The sequence below is a fragment of the Urocitellus parryii genome, chromosome 3 (genome assembly GCF_045843805.1).
Source record: "Urocitellus parryii isolate mUroPar1 chromosome 3, mUroPar1.hap1, whole genome shotgun sequence".
In the NCBI taxonomy this organism is placed as follows: domain Eukaryota; kingdom Metazoa; phylum Chordata; class Mammalia; order Rodentia; family Sciuridae; genus Urocitellus; species Urocitellus parryii.
In genome coordinates this window covers 64,550,191-64,568,526 of record NC_135533.1, presented here as the reverse complement: position 1 = coordinate 64,568,526, position 18,336 = coordinate 64,550,191, and the positions used below count along the sequence as shown (strand labels likewise).

The 18,336-nt window shown below is 31.6% G+C and overlaps 1 protein-coding gene across 1 annotated transcript in view; it reads left to right on the top strand.

The window, feature by feature from the left end:
- Sema3e (semaphorin 3E) overlaps nucleotides 1-18,336 on the top strand; it is a 107,659-nt gene that overhangs the window by 58,548 nt on the left and 30,775 nt on the right. Inside the window, exons 4-9 of the mRNA XM_026384977.2 lie at nucleotides 365-458; nucleotides 10,741-10,860; nucleotides 11,634-11,776; nucleotides 13,159-13,273; nucleotides 13,694-13,763; nucleotides 16,580-16,724. Coding sequence (XP_026240762.2) covers nucleotides 365-458; nucleotides 10,741-10,860; nucleotides 11,634-11,776; nucleotides 13,159-13,273; nucleotides 13,694-13,763; nucleotides 16,580-16,724 — 687 coding nt within the window. The remainder of the gene's footprint in view (nucleotides 1-364; nucleotides 459-10,740; nucleotides 10,861-11,633; nucleotides 11,777-13,158; nucleotides 13,274-13,693; nucleotides 13,764-16,579; nucleotides 16,725-18,336) is intronic.

The window sequence follows — 18,336 nt, the reverse complement described above, 5'->3', positions numbered from 1 at the left end:
TGGATCTTTAAATTTGCATAAGTGTCCTTTAGCTTAAGTGTTAGGTGGGAAACCTGCAATTCTCATTTGGACAAACTTTTTTTTTTGTCTTTGCAGACTGTCATCTGTGGAAAGTGAACACAAACATCTCTCAAATTGTTTACTGCCATTCTTGCTTTCTTCTAGTTTTTGAGAGGCATGAGAGAATTTGTATGGGTCTGCAATATCCATGTGGTTATGTATAAAATGTAATTTTTACCAAATAACTTGACATTACTGATCTCCTATTTGTTTTGTAAATATTCAAAGTTCAATGTTTTAGCTGAGCAATTAAATTCTTGTTGAAGCTGTCACATTCACAATGGCTTTCTGGTTTTCTCTTCAGGATCCTCTGTTTCACCTGGAACCACACAGATCTGAACGAGGAAGGGGCAGATGTCCTTTTGATCCCAGCTCTTCCTTTATCTCCACTTTAATTGGTAATTATATTTGTTGTAGACATCGGGTGGTGTACTCAAAATGATTTCAAAACTTATTTTTCAACTTCAGTACATTTATTTGGTATTTATTTATATACTTTGCCTTGTCATATCTATTTACTGGTGCTGGAAGCAATGATATTCAATTTCAAGCCATGCTAACTTGAATAATTTGATTCTAAAATAAGTGCAGATGCTGTGAAGTGTGTGTCCCATCTTGAAGAAAAAATTGTCATTGCGTACCTGATATAAGGCATTTGTATGGTGTCATTTTACTATTAACAAAATGCAATTATGTGACTATTTTATAAACATTTAGCCAGAGAAACCAAACTGTTCCAATACTCTTGGGACATTAGGGAATTTTAATATTCTCCTCTTTGGATTCCTTTTTCTGTATCCTTGGAATTCCTCTGGAAGTCATCTTGATTAAGAACTACAAAGTTATTTATCTAACTTCTTGTTAATTTAGAATATAAATTACAGAGACTGACCAATTCAAACTATCATTAAATATACATGCTGGGATGATGAAGTAGATGACAATGTGTGTTTTATATTTAAATTTGATTCAATTTAATTAGATGAGGTACCCCAAACTTCTTAAACACAATAAAGCACTGTACTTTTCCTTTCTCTCATATTATTTGAGATTTAAAAACAGCACTATTTATGAAATCCTCTAGCACTGTGATAGTAGAGACAGATGGGAGTTTCCACGTATAAAACTGGAGAAAGCAAATCCTGACACCTGGCATAGGTGCTAATAGAAATGATTCAGTTTTCTCAGTATTGAGAGATTCTGATATAATATAGTACAGATGTGAAAGGTTCTGTTGTTACATTTGCAATATTTACAGGATTTTTTTTGTTTTTACTAATACTAGCTCATCTTTGCAGAAAATGAGAAAGTGTAAAATAATATAGAGACTTCAGTTCTAAATAAACTGATAACACTTAAAACTGGCCACTGAAGATTAATTTAAAAAAATGCTAAACTTGATTTAGAATTGATACAGATGCTAATGTGCTTTTTTGCATGCTGAACATATTCCAGAGAGTCGATTGTGAAGGGCTTCCACCCCTTCATCCCAATCTGAGTACTCAGGTACAAAAAAAAAAAAAAAAAAAAAAATCAAAGTTTTCAAAACACATTGATTGATTTAAAAAAAAAAAAAACCTCTCATTTTAGCTCTGTTGATGGGAAAAGCTTGACTTAGTCTTCATAATTTGAAAGGGTTGTGAGAGAATTTCACATAGTGATTAATTTTTTTTCAGGGACTTGAAGAAAGTGATGCTGTATTTTTGAAGAATTATTATATCTTAAAATATTTTGAGTTCTCCTATGAACCAGTTTATGCGTATTCATATGCATGTGAATGTGCGTGTGTGTGTGTGTGTGTGTGTGTGTGTGTGGAGAGAGAGAGAGAGAGAGAGAGAGAGAGAGAGAGAGAGAATAGAGTATGAAGATAAGAGACTTTAACTATGGAAACAGAGTTTTCTAAGTCAGTGTAGGCTTAGTAGGAATCAAAATCTCAAGAATGACACTTTTGCTGAATGCCAGATCCATAAATACTAGAAGTTCCAAAGAAATTGGCAGGATATGAATTAAAATGTATCCATTTGGTAGACTCATACAATCTTTTTTCTAAAGTTTTTAGTGATTTTTATATCTTCATACACACAAGATTTGGCTGTCTATAAAAAGTCTTTCCCATCCTTTACCATATTGTCTCTTGTACAGAATAGGCTTTCATGTTCACCGAGGAACCTAAAAAAATACAAAAAATAAATTTGAAATATTTTTCATAATAATAAAAGAATATTGGAAGTAAAAAATTACACAGCATATACAGCTTCTACAGTGAAATCCTAAGAATATCAAAGAGAAAACCAATCATTTTGAACATTTTATTTAAATGGAGAAAAATAATGACTATAGCCACCTTGCCACTCAACATTTTGTCTCTCTGGAGCTTGTTTATACATGAAGCCAGAAATTTAAAACTGAAATTTTTAAGAGGGAAATATTACTGGAGGGACATTTCCAAGTGAGTTTCATTGAACTTCCAAATCAAATTACACATTGCTGAAATGTGAAGTGCTTGCCATCTGGGTGGCTGTTTCATTTATTCAGAAAAGAAATCAAATCAAAAGAGCCCTCCAAGCTAAACACGAAAGTTATAGAATAATCCCTCCAAAGAGGAGAAATAAAAATATAATTCTTCACATTTATCCACTCGCTTTCATCCCAAAGTACCTTGGAGAGATCATTCATTCACTGTGGAAATGCAGCAGCCACTGGAATAGAAACCTGATAACCTATGTGAGCCAGAAGCTCTTTAAAAGAGGGGAAGTAAAAATAATTCACCCAATTGAAAAAGCAGTAGGAATGTGGGTTGGAAAAAAGGAGCTACCTGAGTTGGAATTTGGCAAGCTCACTGCAGCTTACTCTGACAGGGAAAGAATGTATTAATGTGGTATTTTATGACCACACATGTTCTGTGCTGATGGGTTAAAACAAGACTCTAGCAAAATGATGGCCATCTTTAGACCATTGATTGGTGTTTCTTTGTTAAATGTATAACCCACAATGTTTAATGCATATTCTAATGAAGACAAATTTTATGAGAGCACACTCAAATTAGCAACAATATTTGTCAAACTATAGGACCTCAAAGGAAAAAAAAAAGTTGCTTGTAAAGCAGAGAATAGCCTATATAATTTCTTAACTTTAGATATAGTTTTCATTTCAGTTAATTTAAATTATGTTGACCTAAGATTGCCTGGAGTAAAAGATTACTAAAAAACTGAAAAAATATTGCAGATGATTTGGTGGGTGAAAAACAAGTTAATAAGCATATTTTTATTAAATTTATATTCTAATTTAGAAATGCAATGTTAAGAACATATGATTCTATATGAAAGAAGATTTAAGGACAAATCAAGCTCCTTACTGAGCTATGTTCTATATGTCTATATGTTCTATATAACCAATCATTATGAAATCATATATTAATTAAGCCTGCTTGTCAAATGCCACTTTGTAGTAACATAGTTTATCTTGGTGGCATGCATGCAAACTCAACCCTAGGTGCAATATTTCTATGTTTTTAGCCAAATTCTCCCCCACTCTGCTTACTAACTTTGTATTTAAAGCAGCTTTAAGCAATTATCTAAGTTATACAAAATATTACAGCCTAGTTTTAACAATGTTTGTTGGAGCAATGGATTTTTCACTAAAATAAACTGCTACATTATTCATCTATGAACCTAAAATCATTCAAAGGTATGTATTTATTTTGATAAGCAAAATGATAAGTAAATTATTAGTAGTAAAATAATAAGTAAATTATTTCCTGGATTTGGGCCACATTAAAATTCCAGAAATATTTTCTTTATGTCATATAACATTTTGGTCAGTCAGCAAATATTTTAGCTGACTCCTTTCATCAGGTATCTTTGATGCGATATTACAATATTCTCATTAAGTTGATAATACTTTCAATAACTTTAGGTTCCCTTATTAAACTTTCTCCTCTCAATCCTATCACAATTTTTTAAAAATTTTCATTTTATCTGTCAGTTGTATTACCAGTTTCAGTTTAAATTTAATTCCTTCATTTAATTATTTGCTTTGAAAATTTTAACTGTTAGTGGGACACTTTTAAGGATTCTTTTTAATTTAAACAGTTTCTGAATTTTATTTCAATAAATAACTAACATAAAGATACTTTAGAGTCTGTTTTCCCCCCTACATATCTTTTTTCTTATGATACTTTTTCAACAAATAAAACTACAAACTACAACTACTGAAAATTTCTTTTTGAACTTTTTTTTAATAATAACAGCACTGTGAATATACATCTCATTACTGATTCTATGAATTAAAAATTTATATTAATCGAATAAGAAGTTAGAATACATAGAGGGCAAAATGTGATTATTATCACCTTTTTATAACATTAAAATATTTTAAAATAATCATTTTCTTTTAATTAACTACATTTACATTCAGGACAGAGTTATGAATGAATAGTTCTTGAACAAAGTGGGACTTAATAAACATTAGAATATTAGGAAATTAAGTAAAAAAATGCAATGAGGAGAAAATACATATCTTTATAATTATAACTTGTACAAACAATAAATGAATGTCCTGGTTTGTTTTTTAAATTCACCTCAAACGTACAGAAACTTAGACTTCAAGTTATTTCCTTATGTTTTTTTTTTTTTTTAAATCCGAGGCTACTACTCTCTTACCTTTGGCAAAATGCCCACTATCCACATGTTTACTGTAACTTCTGGCCATGACTGCTGCTCTCTGAGGAACTATTTGAATACTTATGGTTTCTTCAAAAATGGAAAATAAAAAAAGAATGGAGTTGGGGGGAAGCCCTACTCTTCATGTCTCCATTGATCTCCCTTAAGAATCTGGTTTGACCATGATAGTATCAATGCCACTGGTTTGCCACCAAGAAAACTCAGTGCAGACATCAGTATCTAGCAAATGCAAATAAACACATTCAAAACACATATTTGTCCCTTTATATCTCAGAATCACCTTTTTAACACTGACAGTTAATGTTTGTCATCTGCTACAACAAAAACAAAGACACAAAAATTCCAACAACTAAATACCTAAAGAAATCACATGTTCTTCTTGGTTTCTTTCAGTATCTCAAGCAGACAATCTGAACTGGGATATTGTAGTATGAGGATCAGTCTCCTCTATATTTACTTCTTAAGTCCATTTTATTTTTCTTTGCAATTAGCATGTCAAAGTCCTTTCTGCAAAATACTTCATGTAGAATAAAACAATTTTCTACAAAGTTACACAGTTCAGTTTTAAAATTAGTCAGCTAAATTAGTCTTTAGCCATGTGCAAATTCTACAATTTTGAATTGTAGAATGTGCATTTACAACATAAGCAGAATTGCTTGAGTGAAATGAGATAAGAAGGTGGTAAACAGCTACTGTGAACATTTCATGCTACACATTTAAATCCTGCTGCATCCCAACATGGTGAATAAAAACTCAGATAATATATGGTCCATGAGTGAAACTCTCTAAGTTTCATGAAATATTAAGACAGTATAATATGTTTAAATAAAACTTCAGTTAAAGTTCATATTGTAAATAGGAGTCATGTGGAAAATGATCTGCTTTATACTTTACCTTAGAATGATTTACAATGTCTAGTTTCTTATGAAAGCAATTTAGTGGATGCAATCTTTTAATCATAACATAATGTCCATTTAGACTGAAACTGTTGGGAACAAATGATAGAACAAAACATTCTCTGGGTTCGTGATATAAAATATTAAATGACACAAGCCTTTAGGAATGAAAATTCAAAAACTCAGTCATTCTTTCTTTTGATGTTTCTGAAGTTCCTGAAGCCATTTTAAAAAATCATAATCTTATACTGATTGTTGGTTTATTACATTTTATAGTCTTTTAACAGCTTAAAGGAACTTTATATATTTGATTTTAATTTACTAAGCCATTCTTTTATTCAGTGAATATTCATTGAACATCTTTTATATTCTAGATATTAGTGAAGCATGATGTTGAGCATATGAGGATTCAATTGAAATACAGTACTATGACCAGTATGCTAAGAATAGGCATGGGGGCTAAGGTAGAACAAGGAACTCATAAACCAACAGAAATTTGGTCAAGGAAGCCTTTATGGAGTCAGTGAGCAACAGGCCATTTAAATGGAAATAAGGTGAGAAGGGAAGTGTAGAATTCTAGGCAAAAACAAAACAAAACAAAACAAAAAGGTAGTGTATATGTTGCTTGCTTGACAGGCTTAAGAAAATGCATGTAGGTTCTCCAGTTTTATAGATAAAGAGTATCTTGAAATACTGAATGGTTTTAACATGGTCAAATGGCAGATTTCAAGCTGGAGACTTAGTTTGCTAGATTTCCAGTGGAAATTTCTCCCCACTATTCTTTTATCAGGATATACACATGATTATTGAGCATGAAAATAAGTTAAATACCCTATAAATGTATGTGCTGTTTTTAAAAATAATAATCATAATTGGCCACCTAACATTAATCTGAAACCATTACTGTCAGAAGCCAATTTGAATGCGCTAAGAATGAAACAATATATGGCATAAAAATCAATTTTTTTTTCAATTCACAATATCAATATAGATCAGAAAACAAGTCGACTGGCTAAGATAATACATTTATTATATACCTTATTTCCATAGTCGTTGATAACTAAATCCACAGATAGGTGTGCTCTAGTTCTTGAAATCCTAAAACATATGAAACTTTTTGCATTTTTAATTCTTGAAAAATATTACTTATCTATCTAGATGTTTTGTTTTTGCATTTTTTAGAATACCAAATTTTCCCTATTGACACCAAATAGTTGTAATTTTAAGGTAAAGTTTTTAATTACAGACTCTGTATTTGTTGTAAATTTTATTAGTTATATAATGATATTGAATATTTTTACTCAATTAATTAGTCATTATTTGTACCTAAAGCTCAATGCTAATTTATTATTTTTGCTAATGTGTATTTTTTTTCTAGTTTTCTTAGGAGAGTATTTTGCCAACCATAGTCATTATCTATTGTAATGTGAATCTATTTTTTTTCTTCACATTGATAATAAGATGCAAAAGGTGAATCTTTCCCTTCTGAGGAAAAGCTAACCTTTCCAACAGAAACACATTTGGTTCAGTTTATATATAGATTTAGCACCTGTCTAGTTGCTTTGAAGCTTTTAAGTCATACAGTTCATATTGTGTTATTTGAATTGTTCACAAACGATTTCTTTTATCTGAGTACAAAAAGGGAAATTGGCCAAAAATGGAAACCTATCATCTTTTGTTCAGATGAACTTCCTGGACATGGTGTTATTTTGGTGTCATAGGGTTGCCATCTAGTGGCTCCAATGGGTACTTGTTTGTTAATTTTACAGTATTGATTAAAACAATCAGAACGTTAGAACAAAGTTATAAATTGGGACGAATAAATCAGTAAAATTGATGTGTAGTAATATAAAGATTATAGTACAATAGAAATTATTTTAAGAAATTATATTATACAAATATTAAAAACTTAAGAAATAGTAAACTCTTGTGATTTTTAAGGAATCTGCTCTTAATATAAATTGTGGATTAAAGGTTCAGCCTGCCCACACTAGAAAAATAAATAATGTTTAAAATAAATTTATATTATGTCCTTTGTATTTTATATGGGAAGTTATAACTCAGCTATAATAAATAAAAATACTCTGGCATTTTAATAGTGAGTTAAGTCTCTTAAGCAACTTGTTTTGTTTATTAAAAAAGTTGATTTTCAAGTTCTTTTAATTCATTTTAATTCTCTCTCTTATCCATGTTCAAGCAGTACAGACTGAATCACAGTTCATGATTCATGTTCCTAATCACTGAATGCATTTTGTTTTAAAATACTCTTTCTCCATTTATAGCTTTACGATTTCTGGTAGCCTTAATTGTCTTTGATAGAAATTATGTACTATTCTATTGCCAAGAACATGATATACTGAAATAAGTGTTCTGATATAAATTTTCTCTAACAAAAATTATATTTTATGTCCACATTTTTAAGTTTTCATAATTTTATTTCATACATTTTCACTAGCATGTCTTGAATATAAGGGATGAATTCAACAAATAGATCTTTCTTTTTCAATTTGTTTTCTTGAAAATTTTCAAATACGAAGAAAAGTTGAGGAATCACATGAACACTTGCTGACATTTACCTTGCTGATGTTCTGCCACATTTGCTTTTCCCTCTTTAGCTGATACAGAATTACAGTTTAGAAGTGAATTCTCTTGTGTGAAACCTAGATTTTATTTATGGATTACTATATAGTTTTTATACATCCATAGTGGAATTCACTTCCTTTGTGGGAAACCAAGGTTCATTTTTGTTTACCTTATGTAGTTTGTGAACATCCAAACTGAATTTTATAAACAGAAAAATGACTTATTTAGAACTGCTCATCTTTTCTAAGTGAAAAATAGCTGATTATAGTAATACCTCATAGCTTTTTAAAAATTTAATAATTAACTCAAGTTGAAAATAAATTTCCTTACAATTGGCCTCATATATAACACATTTGGTTACTTTCTCAAACTTTAAATATACATGTTTTAGTCAAGATTTTTTGCTGCTACAACAAAAAGACCTGACAGGAACAAATAGAAAAGTTTATTTTGGGGCTCAGGGTTTCTGAGGTCTATTATTTTCCGAGTAAATAACAGAAATTTACTGTTATTCATTTAATGAAATCAGATGACTGATTTCATTGCTGCGGGACCAAGGTAAGGCAGAACATCATGGTGGAAAAGTGTGGTGGGGGAAAGCAGCTGAAGACATAGAACCAGGAATCAGAGAAACAGATAATATTTCTCTTCACCATGATAAAATACAAAACCCAAAGGCACACCACCTGTGATCCACCTTCTCCAGCCATAAGCCATACCCTACCTACCTACAGTTACTACCCAATTAATCCCTATCAATGAATTAATCTGATCATTAGCTTAAGCTTCTCATAAGCCAATCATTTCACCTCTAAACTTTCTTGCCTTATCTCACACATGAACTTTTGGGCAATACCTTGTGTCTAAACCATAAAAATACAAATATATTGAATATATTGAATTTTTAAAAAGTCTTAAGGGCTTTACTTCAGGGGATAGAATCTTCATAAAATTTAAGACAATTTTTTAAAAATTCAATAAATAAAATTTATAAGTAAGAAACTCAAGTTCTCTAAAATTTGGTTTATTGATTTGGTCAAAATTCCATGCCTATAATGTTAATAATCTTAATTCTAAAATTGATTACATAGTTTGATATATTAAATTGAAAATACAGTTAATTTGAATTCTTTGAAACTTCAAACACTTTAAATAGCATGTGTATGCATATGTACCATTCCAAATTTTCAGAATTCATAAAAGCATCCATATTGGATTACATAGTCATATTGTATTTGTTTTTAACTCTTTGACCAGAGTTCTATGATGCTCATTAAGAAAATAATATTACCACCCTAAATTAAGGTTGTTGTTTCCAATCATATAATGTTATCATTTGCTTACTGGCCAGAGCTTTTTGCCTAGGACAAGACAACTTAGCTGGGTACCAGGACAGAAGGTACCACTTCTGGGCACACTGATTTTCTTTTTAAGTCATGCAGAAGAAAAGGGATTCCAAGTTCCTATACTTGAGAGGTGGTTATCTTTTTGGGATTTAGGTTACATTCTTATATTATTTATTTGTTTAAAATGTTTTTCTGTTCTCTTAATCTAATTTTAATTCCTGTATTTCTGCTTCCAAAGACATTTCTGGAGCTGCTGAATACATCTGTGTAATTCCTCAATCTTATTTTAAGGCTATGACTTAGGCCATATGTTGCAGCTAACATCATTCAGTCATTCTCTTATTGGCCTGATTAAATCCTGAGATTTTTCTTATATCCTTCCTATTGGACTCAAACATATACTTATGAATTAAATAGCTATTGGATTAGATATAGCTTTGACAGATTTTATAGTTACCACAATAAAATCATGATAATTATAGCAATTTCTTTCTTTCTTTTGTTTCTTTTCTTTTTTCTTTTTTTTTGTACTAGGGATTGAAATTGCATGCTTAAAAGCACCACTGGGCCACATCTTCAGCTTTTAAAAAATTTTTTTCTCACTAATTTGCTTAGGGCCTTGTTAAGTTGCTGAGTCTGGCTTTAACCATCCTCCTGACTCAGCCTCCCAAGCTGCTAGAATTACACATGTGAGCTACCACATCTGGCTATCAATTTCCTGATATAAGAAGAATTTGACTAAACTAAAAAAAATAATAATAATCTGATGATATGAAGGTTAAAATAAATTCAGTAAAAGAAGGTAAAACCATATTACTTACCAAACTTTGCCATATTATTTACCAAGTATTTTCCAGTAACTGTCCCAAGTGTTTAGCTCTTAACAATTCTGTCGAGTACTGCTCATTTTCTTATTCACAGAAGAAGAAAACTAGGCACAGAGAGTTTAAGCAACCTGTTTTAATTCACACAGGTAGTAAGTGGCAGCATCAGGATTCAAACCCTGGCAGTCTGAGTGTACCTTCCATGTCCTGTACAACAATAGCATTAATATCATAAGGTTCAGAATGTTTTGGGAACCAGATGTGTTTAATGTAATTGTGGTTGATAATTTGTCTTCAGAGAGAGAGACAAATAAATACTTACTTATTTGTAATTGACATGTCCACATAGGTAGTGAACTGTTTGCTGGACTCTACAGTGACTATTGGGGCAGAGATGCTGCCATCTTCCGGAGTATGGGGCGACTGGCCCATATTCGTACTGAGCATGATGATGAGCGTCTGTTGAAAGGTAGGATTGAGACGGAATACAGAGGAAATTAGAATTGAATACAAGCCTAGAATTCATGGATAATTTTGCCACTTTGATAATTACAATATAAATATAGCTTAGAGTTTTTACAGATTTGAGAATGTTTTTGTTGGCAATATCCTTGAAGTAAAATCTATATGGTTTGTGTTCATCATTTCATATGGATTGGTTTAATTATAAAATCAATATACCTTCCTAGCAATGCTCAGAAATCAAAATTTAAATGAATAAAACAAAGCAAATATATGAGAAGCGAAAAATTCATCATACAATAGGGTTTTTATGTTCTTATCAATTGGTATAATTTCTAATGACTTGATTGCTTTGCTTTTCTTGTCTTAATAGGATCACATGGCACCTTAGATATAAAACTTTAGAAAGGTCACTACCTATTCACTGACAAAATTCTTTGTTAGGAATATTATTTATATTTTTTATGCTGGTATGTCTAGGAGCTCATTTTATGGTGAACATTTTCATTTTCAGCATTTTTGTTAAGCTTAAAAATATATGGTCACTCTAAGTAGCATATTATTATCATTATCAATTTAAAAATGTTTGTTGACTTGCAAATAAAATAGAGATAGCTATCCCTTTTAAAATTTGTTTGGTTAAAATTTTCAAGGAATATGTATTTTTTAATAAAATGATGACAGTTAAAGTTAAGCTTTCAGTTGACATGTAATTTATTAGGATAACCTCATTTTGTTATTATATCTCTTTCACTTTTCTTTCACATTTTACTCCTATAGAACCAAAATTTGTAGGTTCATATATGATTCCTGACAATGAAGACCGAGATGACAACAAAGTGTATTTCTTTTTTACTGAGAAGGCCCTGGAGGAAGAAAGCAATGCCCATGCGATATACACCAGAGTGGGGCGACTTTGCGTGGTGAGGATTGTGTTTCTCACTCATTAAAATTGCTTATCTCACAATCTATGGCCATGCATTTGTTACAAATTTTATAGTAGGTTTCTGCTTTAAATATTTAGTATTCTATAGGCATCCAAAATTGTCATTTAATAAAACAAGATTTATAATTCATGTTTTAGTCAGAGTTTTCACTGCTTTGACTATTCCTTGGGGCTCGAGGTGAAGCAGAAATACATGGCCAAAGAGTATGGCAGAAGGAAGTGGCTCACATTATGTTCAGAAAGCAGAGAAAGAAACCCACTTGCCAAACACCAAATATATACCTTAAAGGCACACCCCCAAGGACCCAGCTCCTCCACCCACACCCTTCCATTGCCAATTAATCCCATCAGGGGACTCATTCACTGATTGGACTAAGGCTCTTGTAACCCAATCATTTCTCCTCTAAACCTTGCGTTGTCTCACACATAAACTTTGGGAGATACCTCACATCTAACCATAACACTTCACATCTATAAAAACTTCATATCTAGTGCAGGTTTTATCTGCATTTTTTTAATCTGCATTTTGTATGATTTTTCTCATTTTCAAAGCTATTACTATAAACAGTCTATAGTTAGTTTAGAGTTACAGTTAAGTTATAGTTATAATAAGTAGTCTATAGTTAGTTTGTATTTTTTCCTAAAAAGAAGTTTGAGGGTTTTTTAAATGTATTAAACCAAAATCTTTTTGTTTCTTTAGTCCACAATCTAAACAATATACACAACTGTGTTTGAACAATTCAAGTTGGTTGACTTTATAGAAAAAAAATCTGTAGTTTGAGTATTCAGTCAGGTTTGGAACAGTCAAACAAATTTAAGTAGCAACATGTACTTAGAGACTGCTAATAATATTACAAATGTAAAGTAAATCTGTCAGTTAAGAATCAATTTAAGTGTAGATTTAAGAGGGTTTGGGATGTGGCTCAGTGGTAGAGTACTTGCCTGCCACTTGTGAGGACCTGGGTTCAATCCTTAGCACTGCAAAAGAGGGCAAAGAAAAAATTTAAAGGACTTGTATGCATACATACATATGTAAGTATTGTATGTGTACATTCTCTGTGTGTGTGTGTATAGATTATTTATCAACAAAATAAAGGTTACAGTGTCATAAAGCCCACTCCTTCATTTAGGAGAGACTACTATGTTAACATTGTTTAATACCTAGAAAGCAGACTGAATACTTCAGAGTGATAATTCACTGACAAGTCAGAATGTGAAAAACAAAGCAAAAAAAAAAAAAAACTACAGGAATATATGTTAGTATTCATTTGAGGCCATCTGCACATTGACTAATACTAAATCTATTGTTGGTAAAAGCTCTTTATGTGCCCATTTACCTGTTTTTTTTTTTTTTCACAGAATGATGTGGGAGGGCAGAGAATACTAGTGAATAAATGGAGCACGTTCCTCAAAGCAAGACTGGTTTGTTCAGTACCTGGAATGAATGGAATTGATACATATTTTGATGAATTAGGTAAGTATTATTTTGAGAATTAAATTTTACTCTTTGATGTATAGCTCTCATTGTGTCTGGTACATGTGGATAACTTGTTTCCTGCAATATTTGACCAGAGCACCAACCGAGAGCATGTTTCTGTTCTTTTCATTTTAACCAGGTGCCTGGTGATAGCAGAGGAGTTGCAGGAAAAAAAGGAGATCCATCTCATTAGTTTAGAGTCAGTGCCTCTGGTTCCATCTGTGTGGGTTAGCTGAAAACCCAGAACACTGAAAGGATTCACCCTGTTATGTTTTGGTCACGGTTGTCTGGGTGTTATTTGGAAATTTATGTCTTTAAATCTATAATAAGTTCTAAACTGTTTCATGTGAATATGTTTTCTCTGCATGTAAAGAGGGCTAAAAACTCCAATTGATAGATGGGTCTTTAATTTTTCAGAGGATGTTTTTTTGCTGCCTACCAGAGATCATAAGAACCCAGTGATATTTGGACTGTTTAACACTACCAGGTGAGAGATTTATACAGTCAATATAAAAATGTAAGCAAGAATTGTCTCTCTAGACTCTCCTTTCATGGTTTATATACTTGGAAATACTATTGACCCAGTCATCATTCTTGTTTTCTGTACTTTATAAATCACCAACTTCTCCTTGTTCACCCACGATTGCAGCTCATTTTCAAAGCCACAATCTCTGTCCAGATTCTTGTTTTTGTATACAGTGATCTAGCATCCTCATGTGCTTAGTATCCTGACCTCTTCTCTCTCTAATCTACAAAAAAGGACAACTTTTTTCTCATGTAATTTTTCAGATATTGATTTAATGTTTCAGAGATTAGGATAATTCTTTTATCTTATCAAATTGAACTTTCTAAGCCAGAGTTTTACTGTTCGATTACCCACCCATCTTTGAAAGATTCCCCACCCCTGCCTTGAGCCCTCCACTGACAAGATAATATGTGGACAGATTCTAGTGTTTATATTGCCAAATACCATCACAGTATTTTTATTTGTTCACTTCTCTTGCTTGAAATGACTTTGTCTTCCAACATTGGTTTGTGTCAGTTCTCAACACATATCAATTGTCATGTCCAGAAAATAGCCCTTGGTTCCTTAGTCACTAAGCAATCTTCCTGCCCATTTGTTCTGGCCATCTTCCTCCAATGTGTATTCACAGTCAACGCCTTTATGATCTGTTCTCCTTCTTTCAAATATGCTATTCAATTTAGTGCTGATAATGTGTTATTTTTCCTTTACATTCTTATATTTTGTATCCATGAATGAGTGAAATAATAGTTCATTCATGGATGAAAAAGTATGACTAGAATATGTTTTGGTTGAAAGTTTATGTACACAATTTCATCAGTATCTTTCCAAATAAGGCAGAGAATGGATAAAATAATTTGAGTGAGAAATAAAAAATATATCTCACTTCTCTCAGCAGAGATGCAATGATCTTACTCAGTTTCTCATTTGCATTGTATTGGCCATAAACTGTCCATGACCCTGTATACTGTACTTAGAGACTTTCCACACAGCCTTTTTGAGTTTTTCAGCAGGTGATTTCAAATGCTCACTTTGAAAAAAATATAAGCTCCTTGAACAAGTATGGTGCTGTTGTAAAGAGATCTTTTTCTGCAACAGGGTAACATGGAATAACATTCTATCAATTATTTCCTGAGCAAAGAAATATTTAATATAGATTGGCAGCTATCACAGTTCATAGAAAGTCCCTTAATTTTCTTTTACTTCATTTTCTTCCATATGCCAGTAAATAATTTATATGTTGCTTGAACACTCGATGGCTTTATACAGTGAACTTAAGTTATGAAATAATGCATAGGCTTTTTAATGGATTAGTATGATCAATTTATAAGCTACTTTCCTAAAGGATAGCATATTGGATTTTTCTGAAAAAAGAAAGACAAGCTTTTCTTCTATAATTTCCATTTTGACTGTTCAATTGATATACAAATCTAAGGAAAAAAAGCTCCCAGCTGTTACCTGACATAGAGGTTGATATTCATGGAATAGTGATCAAAGGCTTATTGTCACTTTAGTTGAAAGACTATCTCTAGTTTTCATCAGTATCCCAGGCATTTGCAATTGCTTCAAGGTGTGTTATAAAATGTGTGATTTGATATCCTTAGACAATAACATTACTGCTGTTCTACAGGTGTCTCGGGTGTAGGAAATACTGTATTTACACAGAATTTTTCATTTTAGAGAGCACTTTCACAACATCATTTATTTCCATTCTCATACTACAGAGGTTCAGAAGATGTTAGAATTCATTCAGATCATGACAAATTAAGTAATACAGCCAGTTGTTTTTTTTAAAAAAATCTTTTAGAAATATCCTTTTGCAGAATCTGATTACAAATATCCACAATAAATTTGCTGTAGTTAGTCAACTGCTTTCTTTATCCTCTGAAAATAGAAATTTTTATCAAGAAAATCATTTTAATTGCTGCCACTTCTGGAGGTGCGGGAGCTGAGCTTTATAGAATTTAAGTAAATTTTCTGAAGTTTAATTTATTTGGGTCAGTCATCTTCCCACAGTAGCACAGTTTTCAGTGAACTGGAGGAAAGAATTAAATAAGTGTGCTAATGTTTATGAGATTTCTGGATAAAAGAATGGAACAGAGTCTTAAGTTTTCATGAGACATTAAGTTTCTCTTCGTATCACATACACTGAGAAATCTAATAAAATTTGGATAAAACTTTTTAAAAAATATTTTTTAGTTGTAGATGTATACAATATCTTTAATTTATTCATTTCTTTATTTTTATGTGTTACTGAGGATTGAACCCAGGGCCTCACATGTGTGAGTCAAGTGCTCTACACCTGAGCTACAACCCAGCCCTTGGATAGAACTTTTAGCAATATTAATAGTATGGTGATTAAAAGAACTGTCTGCTTTGAAGATAAAACAATGTAAAAAGAGATAGTAACTTAAAATGGGTAATTAAATATGAGGATGAATCTTTGTAATTGTAGGTCAGATCTTAACAAAAATGAAAAAAACACAATATACGATTTAACAATAATAAATTGAAGTTACACATTTTCTTTAAAAATTACCCTCTTCTAAAAGGGTAATTTTAAGCTATCATAAATAGTAAATTAAAGAAATGTTACATTTTGAAATTTCAATATTTAAAATATTGCAGTAGTTAATATTTTCAGAATAATCTATGTTTAAAGGAATTGCAAGGTTTTTACCCAAAAGGTCTTTTTAATCTATGTATGTTGGAATATTTGACCAGGTGAACTGTTGGTTCACAAAGAGTAATTACTTTTTAATTTTTTTTTTATTTTTCAGTAATATATTTAGAGGGCATGCTATTTGCGTCTATCACATGTCTAGCATCCGGGCAGCTTTTAATGGACCATATGCACATAAAGAAGGACCTGAATACCATTGGTCACTCTATGAAGGAAAAGTTCCTTACCCAAGGCCTGGTTCTGTAAGTTCAGCTATTTTGATCAGTTTTTCACATGCTTTGCCAGAGTTTGCAATTAAACAATTAAGGAATTGTATATTTAAAGTATACTTGGAGGATAAAGAAACAACTGTTTCATATTCTTATATGCTTGTTATTTGATGAAAAGAACATAATGGATACATTGTAGCAGTACGATAAAGTCTGTATAATTATTTTGGCTAAATAGTTCCACCTAAAGTTTTACTTTTAAGGGTACTGGTGAATACAGAAACATCTAATAAAATGAGAATCATATATTTTCCTCCCCGCCTGTTGAGGAGAATTAGTATCACATGTAATTTCTAATCAAGAAAATGTTGCCCAGGTTTTATATTCTTTTTTTTTCTTTCTTTTAAAAATTTATTTCTTACATACATGACAAAAGTGGAGTGCATTACATTCATAATTACCCATTCACAGCACAATTTTTTGTAACTCAGTATATAGAGTATGTTCACACCAAATTATGCCATTGTACATGAGCTCTCCCAGGTTTTATATTCTTTCTTTAAATATTTTTTTTCATTGTCAATGGACCTTTATATTATTTATTTATATGTGGTGCTGAGAATCAAACCCAGTACCTTGCATATGCTAGGCCCCCAGTTCTAATATGGGTTACCCTGTAAGTTCTCTAGGCCAAAATTTCTTGTTAGTTGTTATTTAGCAGATCAAAAAGAAGTTTTTTCTCCACCCTCTTAGGATATTTAACACCTTGCTTCATACCTTTATTGCCTATTAGAAAAAAAATAAGTGACAATACAAAGTGTAGGTAGAGTATGGGACATTGTACCACTTGCCTCTGAATCATGGCTAATAAGATTCACCTCATTAGCCATTCAGACTTTTGTGCTTTTAATTGCATACATGTCTAAAATTAGGATGATGATAATGATGGTGATGATTTCACATCATGGATCCTGTATGCAACTATGGTGGATAAATGTTAAATCACTCTAGGTGCTGTGTGAGGCTTGGGGAACAAACATTTAACTTGTCATGCAAGTCAACATCTAGACTTTCATGAGCAGCTGGTGAAATCTCGTCACCACCCTGATTCTATAATTACTTGCAAGCCAAATAGAAACCATTTTTGCAGAGTCAAACCCAAAGTGGAAACTAACCTTTCCTCCATTAACAAGTGTAAGTCTTTCCCATTATAATCACTCTCTCTCACTGGCTTAAAATTATTACTTCCTGTAAAACATAAAGTATATTTTATTTCACTCCATTGATTGAAAAGTACAATTTACATGAGGAAAACCCAGTTCTGTGGCTTTGCTGGAAAGACTTCTTTAAACCACTTGGCCTTATAGAGATTGTAGGAAGTGACTAAACTGCTTCCAAGATAATCCAAAATGTTTCTAATTATGTATCATCAAAGTACAAGCAAGTGAAAATTTTGTGCCAAATTAAGAAATATGGCCTGATTTTTAAAAAACAAACCATTCTAAATGCACTCTTTGTAGAGTCTCAATCATGTGACTGCAACATTACTAAAGTAATGTTTTTATACTCTAAAGTGGAAAATTTTTATCAAGATAATCTTAAATTTGCTGCTGGTTTTCGAAAAAAAAAATGCATGAAATGAGGG